Consider the following 17,053-nt stretch of genomic DNA (forward strand, 5'->3'; position numbering starts at 1 on the left):
CCCCCAGACTGAGCATTAGCACAGGGATGAATTGGAGCTAATGCTTCAGGATCTACGGATGAAAGCACTGTATAAGAGTTAGATGTCATAATTATGGCTATGAATGGGTGTAAATGATTACACAAGGTGCAAAGTAATTGAGAATTAGGCCATAATTTTTAAAACTTGGAATACAACTATAAGTAGAGAGAGTCTGCAAATGAGAATTTCAACCTGGTGAGTAGATTATCTATCAGTGTATTGTGGAATTCAGTGCCAGTACTATATAAATAATAAATCTAGGGAAGAATTCTGTACCTGCCAAATCCTGCATTTCTTAGTCATTCCTTACTACAGCGAAATTCCCATTAACTTCATGGTAGGCAGAGTGGTTCAGTGGGCAGAGCCCTAGCTGGTGAACCAGGAGAGCTGGAGTGGTATTTCCAAAAGCGCTTAAATGATTTATGATTACAAGTCACTTGGGAATTTCTGAAATTTCTGTAACTTGGTTTTATTCTTGGTCCAGGTATAGGGTGACCAGATAGCAAGTGTGAAAAATCAGGATGGGGATGGGGGGTAATAATCATTTATGTAAGACAAAGCCCCAAATATTGGGACTGTCCCTATAAAATCGGGACGTCTGGTTACCCTATCTAGTTACTAACTTGGTGTGTATATTTGAGCAAGTCACTCAGCTTCTTTATTTGTCAGTTTCTTTATTTGTAAAATGAGAATAATAATGCTTACTTTGCTTAATAAAATACTTTGAGATTTATGAATGCTAAAGGCTTCACATTGTGGTAGTAACCTCCTTAGGAATATCTCCATAATTCAGTACTTAGAGATCTTATTTATTGTTCTGTGCCTACAAACGGAGATTGGAGGAGAATGCAAGAATGCAACAAAAAAATTAACCATGAGTTAACAATGCTTTTATGATATCTTGAAACAATCATGCTGTTTTTGTTTCTTTAGATATAGTACAGTTGACTTAACTATTATTTTTTGAGAAAGTAATACAATTTAAAAATGGGTCCCACAGCTGCAGACTTCCTTTCCTCCTATTCACTTCAGTCTCAGTACCCCCTCCAGAACTATGTACAAAAGCTGCAAGGATCATGTATCAAACTTAGATGTTTCCAGAGACATCCAGGGGCAGAAAATCAACCTACCTCAAGTGGAGAAGCCATCGGAGAAAATTTCAGCACCTATCCAGTCTATTACTGCTGTGGATAAACGTAAAGTAACAGCAGACCACAGCCGATACCTAAGGGCTCGCTCAAACACTGTAGTAGTGCCTTTTCGCAGTACTAGAGAGATTAAACTGGAAAACAAATCCGGGTTAAATTTGCCATCTTCAAAGATAGCATCAGAAGGACTGTCAGCTGAGACATACAAAGTTCCAGAGTGTCCAAATTGCAAAAAGGAAAGGAGGATCCAAAATGAGTATGACAAGTTCATTTTGCAGTCAAAGAGGGACAAGGAGGCCTTGCAGAAGACGATTGTGAAGCTAGAAGCTGAGCTGAAAAGATACGAAGAGCATCATAAGCCAGCTCAAGGACAAGAGAGTGAAGTAACCTGCTCTGTGGTAAGTCAAAGATACCTGCCTTTTAATATGACTTCAGAGGAGTGTGCTTCTGTTATTCCCTGTGCTGCATATCAGTGTGCATATGTGGATCAGAGGGCATTGCAAAGAAGGAGGGAACTTTAAACAGAACCAACACTATTCAGTTCCAGATGGAATCATTCATCTTTTCTAATTATGTCTGGTTGCTATCTACTTTTTTGCTGTAATCAGACATGAGGTGACGTGGCTGAAACCCAAGTAATGGAAATGTGTGGATTTAAAAAAAAGAGAATATAACTCTCCCCCTACTCCCCACAATTTTCCACAATTTTCACTTTTGGTGGCATTAGTGTTAATGACATGTTAGAGGTAATGACGTGACATGGTATGGCATGTTTATTATACAGCATTTTAAGTGCCCCAAATTAATAATGAATATTTTGCTGAGGCCTTTGGATACTCATTGAAGGGAGCTCTATTGTGATGAAACAATGACTGAAGAGTAAATGTTCATGTTTGGTTTTTAGACGGTAAAAGAACTCTGCAAGCCAACCTGATCGTTGGTGTATTCCATCATGTCTATATTGTACTGCAAAATCCACTGAACACCTATGGATTCACCCTTACAGAATGTTCCTCGAGAACTTAGAGAATAAGAGTCTAAATTCAATGAGGTACTGAACCTAAACCTAAGCATTTGAGTTCTCCCATTGAAGTCACATGCTTAAAAGTTAGATATGTGCTTCAGTACCTTGAGGAACTGGGGCCTAAACCAACAGGCTACTTTAGAACTGTAATAGTGTTATTATTTTAAGATCTCTAGAATGAATAGAGAATTCTATCCTTTCTTAGGTTTTTTTGGCCACCCTATAGACTTCTACAGCAGGGACAGAATTCTTTATTGAACTCTACAGTATGTTTCAATTTCTATAGGAAGGCTATCATTTTCTGTTTAAAAATAGATAGGATAGAGTATATTCCATAAGGGATTTTTATAGTGGGTTTTCCCGTAAAGCTTTTTTTTTTTTTTGCATATTTTTAATTCCTAGGCTCTGATCTTGCTAACAGCTATTCACATGCTTAACGTTACACAAGTTGTCCTGTTGAAGTCAGTGCAACTACTCCCATGTGTAAAGTCAAGCATGTAACTGTAAGATCAGGATCTAAGTGTCTCCTCCTCAGTAAATGACTGGTTAGCAACTCTCTGCCTTATGCAGGTTTATATTTTCTCTCTGAATTGACTTGTTTGTCCTGGGTGTGACCAACCACTGCACAAGTTATGCTGGTGTGCAACAGCCAGAATCCATGAAAACAATAGCAACTGGGAATTATAAGTATTAACAAAATCCTCTTTTTTGTCATATGAAAACAAGAAACATAATGTGCATGGCCTCTATAAAATGTGCATTGACTCTTGCACCAACTTAATTTTTCCTTTTATTAAATCAGGAAGAACGGCAGCCCTTGAGAGGGGAAGTTTCTCTTGATGGTTTGGAAGGAATGTGTAAAAATGAACTAGCATATATGAGAAGCAGATCAGATATGAACAAACTGGAAGAGGAGAGCAAAGGGAAGCAGCAACAAATGGTAAAAGTCAGTTTCACTTTTTGTTTCTGCTGTTTTTCCTGCAAAGTACTTCTGAGGTCTCAAGAATTGGGAGTATCTTTACAAAGCACTTTTTAAAAAGATCACACTGAGTAGCAGAACTGCTTGAGAGATAAAAACACAGACATCCCAATGGGTCAAGTTTTAAATATCAACTAGAAACTGAATCAGTAGAGAGAGAACTTAGTGAAGCCTGCAGAATCCAGTTTCATCAAGCATATTAGCTGTACCGGGCTGTCTCCAAGAACAAGATTTGTTGTAGTCTAGGAAGGATAAACATTCTTATAAATCAGACTTTTCTTTCCATATGTGTTTTCTCCTTCCCTCCTTACCTGCATTGAAGAAAGCCTGAAATATGGTTGAATCTACTAAATTAGAGAAAAGTTGCAAAGTTTTATCTACCTGCTGCCATACACTTGAAATTTCATGAATTAACTTGTCTTGCCGGTTTGTCAGCATACAGTGTGACAATTTTTCATCCATGATTACACCTGCAGTCTGGAAATAGTCTGATTTACTATTAGTTTTAGTGCAGAAGAGATAAGAGATTCATTTAAATCTGAAGGAGAACACAGCTAGACTTGTACAAATGAAGGACTTGACCTGAAGTATCAGAAATATAACATGGAAAATATCCTATTAGATAATGTTGCTTTTCCTTTGGATTGAAAATGGTGGGTACTGACAGTGTTAATTTTATTTACTTTTAATTTATAAATGTTATTTACAAATTTAAATATTCCCTGCAACATTATGCTTATTTAGCTTTTTCACAAGCTCACAAAGTGTAAATACAGGACCCAACCTTAATTGATTTTGGTAGGAATATAAAGCACTAAGCACAGCTTAGCAGAGGCTGGCATGACATGGGAGAGGGGAAATCAAAGGAGCTTTGTACACCCTTGCTGTTGGATACTTATCAGTCAAATCTTGTGCAAATATCTCCAGCATCCTGATCCTGCAAAGACTTGCACATGTGCATATCTTGCACTATACATTGTACTGCTAAAGCAATGGAACTACTCACAGTGCATGAAGGTGTAAGTCTTTGCAGGATTGGGGCCCAAACTGGCACACCAAAACCAAAAAAAATCAACTAAATTTAGCAGTTGTAGAACCAATCTTCTCTAAGCATTATGTAACTGGTTCTTTTTGCAAAAATAAATAAATAACTGCAGAGTCAAATAGCATTATGGTAACTATAGTGGAACCTCAGAGTTACGAACACTAGAGTTATGAACTGACCGGTCAACCACAAACCTCATTTGGAACCTGAAGTACACAATCAGGCATCAGCAGAGACAAAAAACCAAATGCAGTACAGTACTGTTTTTAATGTAAACTACTAAAAAAATAAAGTGGAAGTTTAAAAAAGTATATTTGATAAGGTAAGGAAAGTGTTTTTGTGCTTGTTTCATTTAAATTAAGATGGTTAAAAGCAGCATTTTTCTTCTGCATAGTAAAGTTTCAAAGCTGCATTAAGTCAATGCTCAATTGTAAACTATTGAAAGAATAACCATAATGTTTTTTTCAGAGTAATGAACATTTCAGAGTTCCAAACAACCTCCATTCCCGAGGTGTTCATAACTCTGAGATTCTACTATAGGTAACAAAGTCCTTTCACATCCTTCTGCTTTCAGACTGTCTTCTTTCTAATAGTTGGGGAATAGTTCTTAAAAGATCCAACCCTTTCATTAGAAACTACTGTTAATCATGCAGGAAACAGTTTTTTTACTCCCCCATTCAGGAATCTTTGCTTTGCATCCCTGAATATCTGCTTCAAACATTCCAGATCTGGGAAGATAAAATTCCCCATCTAGGATGAAGTTTTCCTTGAATAGGGTTGGTTCCAGAACTTGCTCTTGTTCTCATTTTCTTATCTTATTTTCTTTGAATTGTTCAGTATTAATGATTTATGTTACTTATTGGTTAACGAATTCCTGGAGAACTTGTTTAGTTGTATTTTTAAAACCTGTTTGGGAGCAAACGATAGGCACTCTTTCTTTCATGGAACGTGTGTGTAAATTGAAAGTATTCTAAAAATAATTGTTTTAATAGTTATATGGTTTATTCGTTACCTTATTATATAAGACCTGCTTGCCATCCAGTGCCTTTTTCGAATTCACTCATTTACATTTTTTTTTAAATACACAAAATTAAAATATGTTATGACCTTCAACTTCTTTCCTCTCAACACACTTATCCTTGGGCACATATTAGGAGTTGGGAGATTCTGCTCGCTGTTTTCTATCTGGTGCTATAAGCAGATTGCCATCTGCTGGATAAAATGAACAATATACTGGCTTCATTGTGCTTGTTGTCTGTGATTGTTTCTATATCTTGATACACTTTCACAATTTGAAAGTGAACTTACTGCTCCTGAAAGATACCCGAGAGAGGTCTCTGGAGAGTGAAGTCTACATGTAACCGATATAGCACAGGCAGTGACAGGAGAGTCTGTCCTATGCTGCTCTGCCAGTCTGTTCCAGCCCTGCCCTAGAGGGGCCAGCTCTGGGGCTGACAGGGTAGTTTAAACTCCATGCCTGTTCAGACCTCGTGTACTTTGCTTATACTGTCCACAAGGTGTGATGTGGAACCTACTCACTGGCTAACTGCATATAAGCCACCATTAGTGACAGAAATATGAATGTTGGTTCATTTTTTTCGTGGGAGGAAGCTTCAGTCCTGATTTTTCTGGACAATGGAGGGAAATCACAATGTTTTTAGCTATTTGAACAGTAATTCCAATAAAAGTGTTTTTTTGCCGATTGTAGACCACTTTCCATACAAGGATCTCAAAGTATATTAGAGAGGTGGGTAAATTTTGTTCCCATTTTATAGAGGGAGAAACAAAGACAGAACTGGGTCAAGAAGAGAAGCCAGAGCTCCTAATTCCTAGTCAAGTGTGCTAAGGACTGAGCCAAAGCCCATGGAAGTCAGGTCCACAAAAGGACTTAGATGTTGCGATGCTCAGTGTTGCAGTTCCTAACTTTTAAGTGCCTTGAAAATCACAGGATCCGCAAAGCCTGAGTTAAGTAATGAATGGAGAGAAATGGATGCTTAAGAACAGGATCCACAAAAGCTAGCATCCTGAGGAGCTGCTTCAGCTAGCCAGACAAGAAGGCTGTAACAATATTGGGATTCCTTAACTAACAAACCAGCGAATGAGAGAGGAATAAAACAAACTGGAAAGCATCTCTGATGAACTGCTGCATGCAGCCATGCACTGTTCCTAACCCCTGCTTCCAGGGCACATCTCCAAATTCTTAACACTCACAACACAGTCCATTATGAGGAAGCAGTTGTTCATAAGCATCTCTCTACTGGGGGTGTGTCCTAAGCCTCATCCCTCTCACAGAGTTAGCCAGAGTGATGCTTATCACTGCTTGTGATCTGCAGCCAGGAACACCTCTCCTGGAATTAGGTGGTGCAGGGTTTAGGTACCTAAACCTGGGGTTTAAGCATCTAACTCTCTTTGGATCTGGGCCTGGGTTTTGGTATTGACTTCCATGGCCTCTGGATTTGGAGCCCCTAATGTCTATTCAATGCTAAACTGCTTTCAGGAATAAACTGATGTATCAGAGAAGGGGTGAAAAGAACAAAAAATAATCTTTATTTTAGGAGACTAGTATGTCCTGTTCTGCCATTTTTAGAACTGACACAAAGCCAGGGGTAAATTGGACCAACTTACAGCAACTCAGCAAGCCCAAATACTTTTTTTGTGATAGCTTAGATTCTGGAGCATTAGGTGTCACCTTTCATTTGAAAATTAAGGGGTTAATTCTCCGCAGTGTCCAAGCAGAGGGCTTCCTGATGTTGAGCTGCAGGGAAGCAGATCTAATGTATGCCTGTGGAGAATCAAGCAAAGCAAAGCTCCAAGTTGCCTTGCCTCCTCTCACCCTCTCTGTCAGGATCCTGACAAGGGCATTCTGAGCCAAGGGTCAGGGCAGGGTCAGACCTGAGGCTGGGAGTAACGGAGGAGTTTTCATAGTCAGGTTCCAGACTAGGGTCAATACCAAGGGTCAGAGTCCGAGTTAGAATTCAGGTTCCAGATCAAGCCCTGGTCAAAACCAGGAATTCAAGAGTAGGAATGGTTGTAGCAGCTGCATGAGATCCACGCTATTACCTAGGTGTCCCTTTAGGTTTATGTAGGGTAAAGAGCCAATCAGAAGCCATGAGGCTGCTGGCTCTCAGACCCTTTGAGGTGAGACTTCCCACCGTCTGTGTCCACAGAGGGTCATAAGTAATGAAGCAACAACAGATGGCACTCTAGTGCTGTCTACTACCTAGCAACTTTGCAGACCTGGGTTCTAGACTGGCTGTACCTTAAACTCTCATATCAGGAGTTGGGAGACAGAAAGTAGACAAACTACCTCTGCCAGCAGTAATTCCTCATACACAGGGAGAATGCTCCATTGAGTATCACCAGCTGCTTTAAGTGCACATTACACTGTTTATGCAGCACAGAGTGGCCTTAGCAGACCAGAAAATCTAGCCCTCATGGTTCCAGAGAACCTGTTGACACAGAGCCTCCAGGCAGCCTGAAATGATAGTTCTGAGAAATGTGAATAACTGCCATTCATCTCTGTGAGGTGTTGATTTTGAAGCCTAATTATACATACAGTATCAACATTAATTATTTCCAGTGCTTAATTTATAATGAAAGAGGTGCTGGGGCTGAAGCAGCTTTTTTACATTCATAACTGATGCAGCAAGCCCAGAGATGCCATAGCTATGAACTGCCAATCCACAGGTTCCAGGGCTCAGCCCTGGCAAGTCCAGGAACAAATTCAGCACTGATTATTTCACAGCTGATCAAGCTGATGGACAATCATAGTATGTAGATCTGCACAATCTATTGTGAATGGCATCTCATTTTTGTACCATGAGAGAATGGAGTTTAGTTTGTGGGTAGAGTTTAGAAGAGCACCTCTACTATTTTTAAAAGCAGCAAAGAATCCTGTGGCACCTTATAGACTAACAGACGTTTTGGAGCATGAGCTTTCGTGGGTGAATACCCACTTTGTCAGATGCATGTAGTGGAAATTTCCAGGGGCAGGTGTGTGTGTGTATGTGTATGTATGTATGTATGTATATATATATATATATACATACACATACACACACACACCTGCCATATATATATATATATATATATATATATATATATATATATATATATATACATACACACACACACCTGCCCCTGGAAATTTCCACTACATGCATCTGACAAAGTGGGTATTCATATATATATATATGCAAGCAAGAAGCAAGCTAGAGATAACGAGGTTAGTTCAATCAGGGAGGATGAGGCCCTGTTCTAGCAGTTGAGGTGTGAAAACCAAGGGAGGAGAAACTGGTTTTGTAGTTGGCAAGCCATTCAGTCTTTGTTTAATCCTGAGTTGATGGTGTCAAATTTGCAGATGAACTGAAGCTCAGCAGTTTCTCTTTGAAGTCTGGTCCTGAAGTGTTTTTGCTGCAGGATGGCCACCTTAAGGTCTGCTATAGTGTGGCCAGGGAGGTTGAAGTGTTCTCCTACAGGTTTTTGTATATTGTCATTCCTAATATCTGATTTGTGTCCGTTTATCCTTTTCCGTAGAGACTGTCCAGTTTGGCCGATGTATATAGCAGAGGGGCATTGCTGGCATATGATGGTATATATTACATTGGTGGACGTGCAGGTGAATGAACCGGTGATGGTGTGGCTGATCTGGTTAGGTCCTGTGATGGTGTCGCTGGTGTAGATATGTGGGCAGAGTTGGCATCGAGGTTTGTTGCATGGATTGGTTCCTGAGCTAGAGTTACTATGGTGCAGTTATTGGTGAGAATATGCTTCAGATTGGCAGGTTGTCTGTGGGCGAGGACTGGCCTGCCACCCAAGGCCTGTGAAAGTGTGGGATCATTGTCCAGGAGGGGTTGTAGATCCCTGATGATGCGTTGGAGGGGTTTTAGCTGGGGACTGTATGTGATGGCCAGTGGAATCCTGTTGGTTTCTTTCTTGGGTTTGTCTTGCAGTAGGAGGCTTCTGGGTACACGTCTGGCTCTGATCTGTTTCCTTATTTCCTCGTGCGGGTATTGTAGTTTTGAGAATGCTTGGTGGAGATTTTGTAGGTGTTGGTCTCTGTCTGAGGGGTTAGAGCAGATGCGGTTGTACCTCAGTGCTTGGCTGTAGACAATGGATTGTGTGGTGTGCCCAGGATGGAAGCTGGAGGCATGAAGGTAGGCATAGCAGTCAGTAGGTTTTCGGTATAGGGTGGTGGTAATGTGACCATCACTTATTTGCACCGTGGTGTCTAGGAAGTGGACCTCCCGTGTAGATTGGTCCAGGCTGAGGTTGATGGTGGAGTGGAAGCTGTTGAAATTGTGGTGGAATTTTTCCAGAGTCTCCTTCCCATGGGTCCAGATGATGAAGATGTCATCAATGTAGCGTAGGTAGAGAAGGGTCGTGAGTGGACGAGAGCTGAGGAAGCGTTGTTCCAGGTCAGCCATAAAAATATTGGCATATTGTGGAGCCATGCGGGTGCCCATAGCGGTGCCACTGATCTGGAGATGTATATTGTCATCAAATTTGAAAGAGTTGTGTGTGAGGATAAAGGCACAGAGCTCAGCAACCAGTTGTGCTGTGGCATCATCAGGGATACTGTTCCTGACAGCTTGTATTCCATCTGTGTGTGGGATGTTTGTGCGGAGAGCCTCTACATCCATGGTGGCTAGGACGGTGTTTTCTGGAAGGTCACCAATGCACTGTAGTTTCCTCAGGAAATCAGTGGTGTCACGGAGATAGCTGGGAGTGCTGGTGCCATAGGGTCTGAGTAGAGAGTCCACATATCCAGACAGTCCTTCAGTGAGAGTGCCAATGCCCGAGATGATGGGGTGTCCAGGATTTCCGGGTTTGTGGACCTTGGGTAGTAGATAGAATAACCCTGGTCAGGGCTCTAAGGGTATGTTGATTTGTTCCGGTGTTAGTGTAGGGAGTGTCCTGAGTAGATGTTGCAGTTTCTTAGCGTATTCCTCAGTGGGATCTGAGGGAAGTGGCCTGTAGAATTTGGTGTTGGAGAGTTGTCTGGCTGCCTCCTTTTGGTAGTCAGACCTGTTCATGATGACAACAGCACCTCCTTTATCAGCCTCTTTGATTATAATGTCTGGGTGGTTTCTGAGGCTGTGGATGGCGTTGCGTTCTGCACGACTTAGGTTATGAGGCAAGCGATGTTGTTTTTCCACAATTTCTGCCTGTGCACATCGGAGGAAGCATTCAATGTATAGGTCCAGACTGTCATTTCGACCCTCAGGAGGAGTCCATGTGGAGTTCTTCTTGTGCTGTTGGCGGGAGGATAACTATATCAGTGCGCTGTTCAGTGTTGTCCTGAAAGTATTCTTTGTGTTAGTCTATAAGGTGCCACAGGATTCTTTGCTTCTTTTACAGATCCAGACTAACATGGCTACCCCTCTGATACTCTACTATTTTTGTCTTATTTGATTCCTACTCAAAACTGGGAAGAAAGATGCACCTGTTAACCCCTCCCCTCCCCAGTTCCAGGATATTGTAGTGCAGTATTGGCAAAGTCTGAGGAGAAAGTCCCTCCCTCAGGGAAAGAACATAAAGGAAACTAGGAAAGAGTAGCTGGTGGCCTTCACTCAAGAGATCTGGATAGTCTGGGGTAATGGAGGTCGGATGGGGAGACCTTCTCCCAGGTATAGTATACACGGTGAGGAAGTGGACTTAACATACTGTACAACTGAAAAGGAACAAAACTCTTCAGCCTTACCTGGAAGGACATACTCTGCCATATGTTATATCCATCAGCAGTCTCCTTCTTCAGAATATGCTGTGTACTGGACTCAGCAGGTCAAAGATATTAATAAAGCTGGACAAGGGACTCAGTTATAGGATTCCATTAGCTGTCTGAGGACAGAGGATTTGTTCAAGAGGTCTTTTCTGTTGTCTAAGACAGCGGTTTTCAAACTTTTTTCCTGGTGACCCAGTTGAAGAAAATAGTTGATGCCTGTGACCCAACGGAGCTGGGGATGAGGGGTTTGCGGTGTGGGAGGGGCAGAGGGTTGGGGTGAGGGGTGGGGCTGGGAATGAGGCGTTCAGGGTGTGAGAGGGGGCACTGGGCTGGGGAAGGTAGTTGGGTTGCAGAAAGGGATCTGGGCTGGGTGTGCAGGCTCTGGGGTGGGGCCGGGATGAGGAGTTTGGGGTGCAGGAAGGGGCTCCAGGTTAGGGGGGCTCAGGGCTGGGGCAGGGGATTGGGGCATGGGGTTGGGAGCTTACCTCAGGCAACTCCTGTCAGCCGCACAGCGGGTGGAGGGGGGCTATGGCAGGCTTCCTGGAAACGGCCAGCAGCAGGTCTGGCTCCTAGGCTCTGTGCCCCCCCCCCCCCCCAGGATCCGGACCTGCTGCTGGCCGCAGCGCGGTGTCAGAACAGGTAGGGACTAACCTGCCTTAACCGGGCAGCACTGCCGACAGTACTTTTAACAGCCTGGTCGGTGGTGCTGACTAGAGCTGCCACGACCCAGTGCCTTACATTCTGTGACCCAGTACTGGGTCGTGACCCATAATTTGAAAACCACTGGTCTACAAGATATTGCCCAGTTTTAATGTGCAATGAGTAGTCTGTTTCTAGTGCTAGCAGTGATTGCTGATGTGTTGCTGTGAAAAGTGCCTCTATATAACATTAATCCTGAGAGTATAAAGATTTCTTGAGGGATGACCAGAGTCATGAAATAATTGTCGCAAATCAGATAACACAATAACGCTCTTAAAAATTACCTGTAAGGGGGTGGGAGTGGGAGAATGGTGTTTTACAATTGTATTTTTGTTGATTTATTGATGGTTTATTTATGGTGTACCACCAATGGCCTGAAAAATTAGTACACCTTTTAAAATTCTTTTTGGAAATATAAAGTCTCAAGTTCCTTGTTTTTGCTAGCTGTCTCCTTGGAGAATGAAAAAAGTGAAATGTGGTCCTGAATCTAAGACAGGGGTTCTCACAACAAAGTTTTTCGTGGCCTCAGTGTGGCTACCAACTCTTGCTGGTGTCTGCACTGACACTTTTTCCTAAAATACTTTATTAACATTGGAAAAAACAAATAAATATGCATGTATACACATCCAGATCATTGTAATTTATTTATGCAGGGGTTTTTGCGGACTCAAATATAATGCTGTGAAAAGTGATACTAACAAACATACAAATATCACTTTTCACAGCAAATCTGGCAAGTTACAACCTGAATGGAGGGGTCAGGGTAAGGCAGTGGGGACCAGGGAGGATGGATGGAGAGGTATAGGGTGACAGAGCAAAGGCCAGAGATGTGGGTTGGCACCTGGAGCCAGGGGTTGGCGCCCTGGGCCAGCACCCACTGTATCCCAGGGTGAGCATTCTCAGTTGCATGTCTAGGGCCCGGAATCATCACCCACTACCATGCAGCCAGGGGTTGGAACCTGGAGCCAGCACCTGCTGCTGTGTGACCGGGGCCGGGGGTCGGCACCCAGAGTTGGCACTTGGGGTATATGTCCACTGCTGCACAGCTGGGGTTAGGAGTCTGTGTCCTGGGCCAGCACCCACCAGAGCCTGCTGCTGCCCAACCAAGACTAGAGGTCGGCATCCAGGGCCAGCACCTGCCAGAGCCTGGGTTTGGTGCCCATTGCTCTGTGACCAGCGCTGAGAATCTACATCCAGGGCTGGCAACTGTGGCCGGGGATCGGCGCTTATGGCCAGCACCTGCCGGAACCCAGGGTCGATATCCAGGAGCAGTACCTGAGGTCGGCCGCCAGGGCTGGGGGTCGGAGCATGCAGCCGGGGGGGTTTGGCTGATGCCAGGGTTTGGGACTGGCACTTGGGGGCTGTGCATGCTGCTGCACGGCCAGGGCTAGGGGTTAGCATCCAGAGCTATCACCCACCAGAGCCCAGGGCCGGCAGCCGTTGGAGCTCAGGATCAGTGCCTGGGAGTCAGGGATTGGAGCCAGCTGCCATGCGGCCAGGGGTTGGAGTGTGAAGCCCCATGGCTGGAGGCCTAGTCTGCTCTGGTGCAGATGCAGGTAGGTAATACTGCATTATGCTGACGTCACGTTTTCAAGGTTTCCAGGTTTACTCTGCAACCGTAAGGATTAGAGACTTGAGGTGTAATCCTGGCCCCATTGAAATTAGTGGAAAAACTCTCATTGGCTTCAATGAGACTAGGACTTCATGCTTACTTTTTAAAATAACTGCTCAGTTTCTGGAGAACAAGGTGGGAGCCTTAAAAATAAACAAACAAACAAAGGCAAAGTCATCTGAAACAATGTGACCCAGCCTAATTTGACTCCTGAATCCACAGAACTGTTAATATCACCCCAAGCCTGCTTCATACGTGGAACTCTTGTGTCTGTAACTAGAGCTGTGACACTCCTTTATGGTTGGGGCAGATCTAGAGGCATGTTCTTGTCCCAGGATGTATAAATGCCTATTTATTACACAGAGTCAGGGTGTGTTAAACATTTATTTAGAATGAATACAGAATAATAGTAAGTGTGCTCTTATGTTTTTTTCTTTTCCCCCAGGATAGTTTGTTAGTTGAAATGGAGGAGTTAAAAGCCCAGCTGCAAAGAATTCAGAATAATGAGGAAAAACAAGCTCAGATGACCAAAATGAAGCAAAGCAAGTTGGTTCTTGAAATGGAGGAGTTAAAGTCCCAGCTTGAAGAAACAAAGGAGCGGGAAAGGCAAAAAGTATCAGTTTTAGAAAATGAGAAGGTGCTTATGAAAGGACGTGTGTTTGCACTGAATTTGTAAAGGCTGCCCTGCATGTTAACACACTGAAGTTTACTTGTCAGCGTCTTTGATAATAATCAAGAGTGTGGCAATACTGGCAAAAAAGTGGCTTGTCTCTTCTATTTTAGTGGAATACATAAGCAAGGGATAGGGTTGCCAGGTGTCTGGTTTTCAACCGGCCCACCGTGTCGAAAAGGGACCCTGGCAGCTCCGTCAGCACTGCCAAATGGGCCGCTAAAAGTCCGGTCAGCGGTGCTGCAGGTCTAAGGCAGACTAGTCCCTACCTGTCCTGGCACCATGCTGTGCTCTGGAAGCGGCCAGCAGGTCTGACTCCTAGGCGGGGTGGCCACGGGGCTCTGTGATTCCTGCCCTGAGCACTGACTCTGCACTCTCACTGGCCAGGAATCACAGGCAATGGGAGCAGAGGGAGACCTGCTGGCGAGAGCAGCGCGCGGAGCCTCCTGGCCCTCCCGCCTAGGAGCCAGACCTGCTCCTGGCTGCTTCCAGGGTGCAGCGCGGTTCCAGAACAGGCAGGGACCCTGCCTTAGCCCCGCTGCGCTGCTGGCCAGGAGCTGCCAGAGGTAAGCCCATGCCCCAACTCCGAGCCCTCCCCCAAACCTGGAGCCTCCTCCTGCACCCCTGACCCCTAGCTCCACCCCAGAGCCCACACCCCCAGCCCAGAGCTCTCACACCTCCACCCCCTGCCTCAACCAACAGCCCCCTCCCACATTCTGAATCCCTCAGCCCCACCCCTCAGCCTGGAGCCCCCCCTGCACCCTAAACCTCTCATCCCCAGAGCCCACACCCCCAACTGGCACCCTCACCCCCTCCCACACCCCAACTCCCTGCCCCAGCCCAGAGCCCCCTCCCACACCCTGAACCCCTCATTTCTGTCCCCACCTCAGAGCCCACACCTCCATTTAGAGCCCTCACTCACTTCTGTACCCCACCCCCCAGCCCAGTGAAAGTGAGCGAGGGTGCAGGAGAGCAAGCCACTGAGGGAGGGGGAATGTAGTGACCGGGCGGGGGAGAGTGGGTTTCAGGGAAGGGGCGGGGCCAGGGTGTTTGGTTTTGTGCGATGAGAAAGTTGGCAACCCTAGTAAGGGGCCAATCTTGTGTCACTGAAATCTGTTTGTTCTTCCACTGACTTCTGTGTTTCGGGATCAGGCCTAAACAGGGAGCTAGCCTGCAATATTGCACAGTAGCTTTCAGAAAGATGGCTAATTACTATTTTTTCAGCTAAGACCAGCTTTGGGGGTTCCTGTTATGGCAGAAGAATGTAGTCAGGGTACAGTCTTTCTCATTCACTATATAGCTAACATGATCACTGGGTTGTTTTCAGTAACTGAGGTTGCATTTACTCTAAAACTCTGACATGATATACACAAATTAGTGCCTTGCTGCTGTGCACCATCCAAAATACTTACAGATTGTACCCAAAGTGAAGTATAAACTCCCAGTGTAAACATTTGAAGAGACAGTTAAGTTATTGATACATATTAACACCTTTATTAATTATGATTATTATCAGCAGCAGCACAGTGCCTAGGAGTCCTAGTCATGGACCAGGACCCCAATGTGCTAGGAGCTGTACAAACACAGAAAAAGATGGTTGTTGCCCCAAAAGCTTGCAATCTAAATATAAGACAAGATGCAACAGATGGATACAGACAGATGGGGGAGGGCAAGTAAACAACGAGACAGTACTGGTCAGCAGGGTCGGCTCTACAGTTTTCGCTGCCCCAAGCAGCATGCGGAATTGCCATTGCAGGTGGTAGGGGCAGTCCTTGTGCCGTTAGGGCGGCAGGCCCGTTTCCGCGGGGGTGGCAATTCTGCAGTAGCTTCTATGTTTAGCTGAAGCCACCCCTGACAGCTAAACATAGAAGCTGCTGCGGAATTGCTGCCACTGTGGAAAGCGCCTGCCGCCCTAAGGGCACACGGACTGCCCCCGCCCCCTGCAGCGGCAATTCGGCGCGCTGCTTGGGGGCAAAACAACAGGGATGGCCGCCCCTTGCAGATTGCTGCCCCAAGCACCAGCTTGGAATGCTGGTGCCTGGAGCCGGCGCTGCTGGTCAGCATGAGAGGCAATAGTCTCGCTACACCAGCAGCCTAACCCCTGTAAAAATTTTGGTAGGTATCATGCAAAGAGAGTTTTAAGGAAGATTTTGAAAGAGTATAATGTATTAGTTCTGTGGATGTTTATGGGGAGCTCCTCCCAAGCGTGAGGAGCAGCATGGGAGAAAGCACAAAGGAGTCTGAAAATTTAACAAGGGATTGATGGAAGGGCTAGTTGGAGGCAGGAGTCAACATTTCAGTACTGAATGGGAGATGACCGGGTAGGGTGGGAATTGGCTGTGAAGGGCCTTGAAAGTAAAGACAGCTAGCCTACGTTTGATTCTCTGGAGAAGAGGGAGCCAATCAAGGGATGCAATGGGATGACCTGGTAAAGCAATGCATTAGGAAAGTGATCTTTGCAGCAGCATTCTGAATGGACATGAGTGGGGCAAGATTATCAGAGAACAGGATGTTGCAGTAATTAAGATGCAAAGTGATGAGAGGCTGGATGAAAGTTTTAGCTGTGTGGATGGACAGGAAAAATCATATTTTAGAGATGTTATCCAGAAAGAATCTGCAAGACTAAGACATAGCCTGAATGTGAGGTGCTAGAGAGAGATCTGTGACAAAGATGACACCCAGGTTACAGGCAGGGTAATGGTATTGTCCACAGTAATCAAGAAAGGCAGTAGCAGGGAGAGTTGTGGAAGGGGCGATTAAGAGCTCTGTTTGGCCATGTTGAGCTCGAGCTGATATTTAGACATTCACAAGGAGACGTCAGACAGATAGGCAGAGATTTTAGTTTGGACACAAGGAGATGGGTCTGGAGTAGAGAGGTAGATCTGTGAGTAGTCAGAATGGAGTGGTAGTTGAACTTGTGTTTGAAAATGAGGGTACATCTACACTACGGGATTATTCTGATTTTACATAAACCGATTTTGTAAAACAGATTGTATAACGTCGAGTGCACGCGGTCACACTAAGCACACTAATTCGATGGTGTGCGTCCATGTATCGAGGCTAGCATCGATTTTTTTTCTGGAGCGTTGCACTGTGGGTAGCTATCCCATAGTTCCCGCAGTCTCCCCTGC

General features: G+C 44.6%; 1 protein-coding gene across 5 annotated transcripts in view; it reads left to right on the forward strand.

The window, feature by feature from the left end:
- The window catches only part of LOC115649174 (polyamine-modulated factor 1-binding protein 1-like), an 88,245-nt gene that overhangs the window by 48,405 nt on the left and 22,787 nt on the right, over positions 1–17,053 (forward strand). For 2 of the 5 annotated variants that reach the window (XM_030557849.1, XM_030557850.1), the window contains 3 exons: positions 1,022–1,567; positions 2,996–3,139; positions 13,698–13,889. In XM_030557849.1, coding sequence (XP_030413709.1) covers positions 1,022–1,567; positions 2,996–3,139; positions 13,698–13,889 — 882 coding nt within the window. The remainder of the gene's footprint in view (positions 1–1,021; positions 1,568–2,995; positions 3,140–13,697; positions 13,890–17,053) is intronic. The other 3 variants (XM_030557851.1, XM_030557853.1, XM_030557852.1) reach the window with 3 other exon arrangements.

The sequence above is a fragment of the Gopherus evgoodei genome, chromosome 3 (genome assembly GCF_007399415.2).
Source record: "Gopherus evgoodei ecotype Sinaloan lineage chromosome 3, rGopEvg1_v1.p, whole genome shotgun sequence".
Classification (NCBI taxonomy): Eukaryota; Metazoa; Chordata; order Testudines; family Testudinidae; genus Gopherus; species Gopherus evgoodei.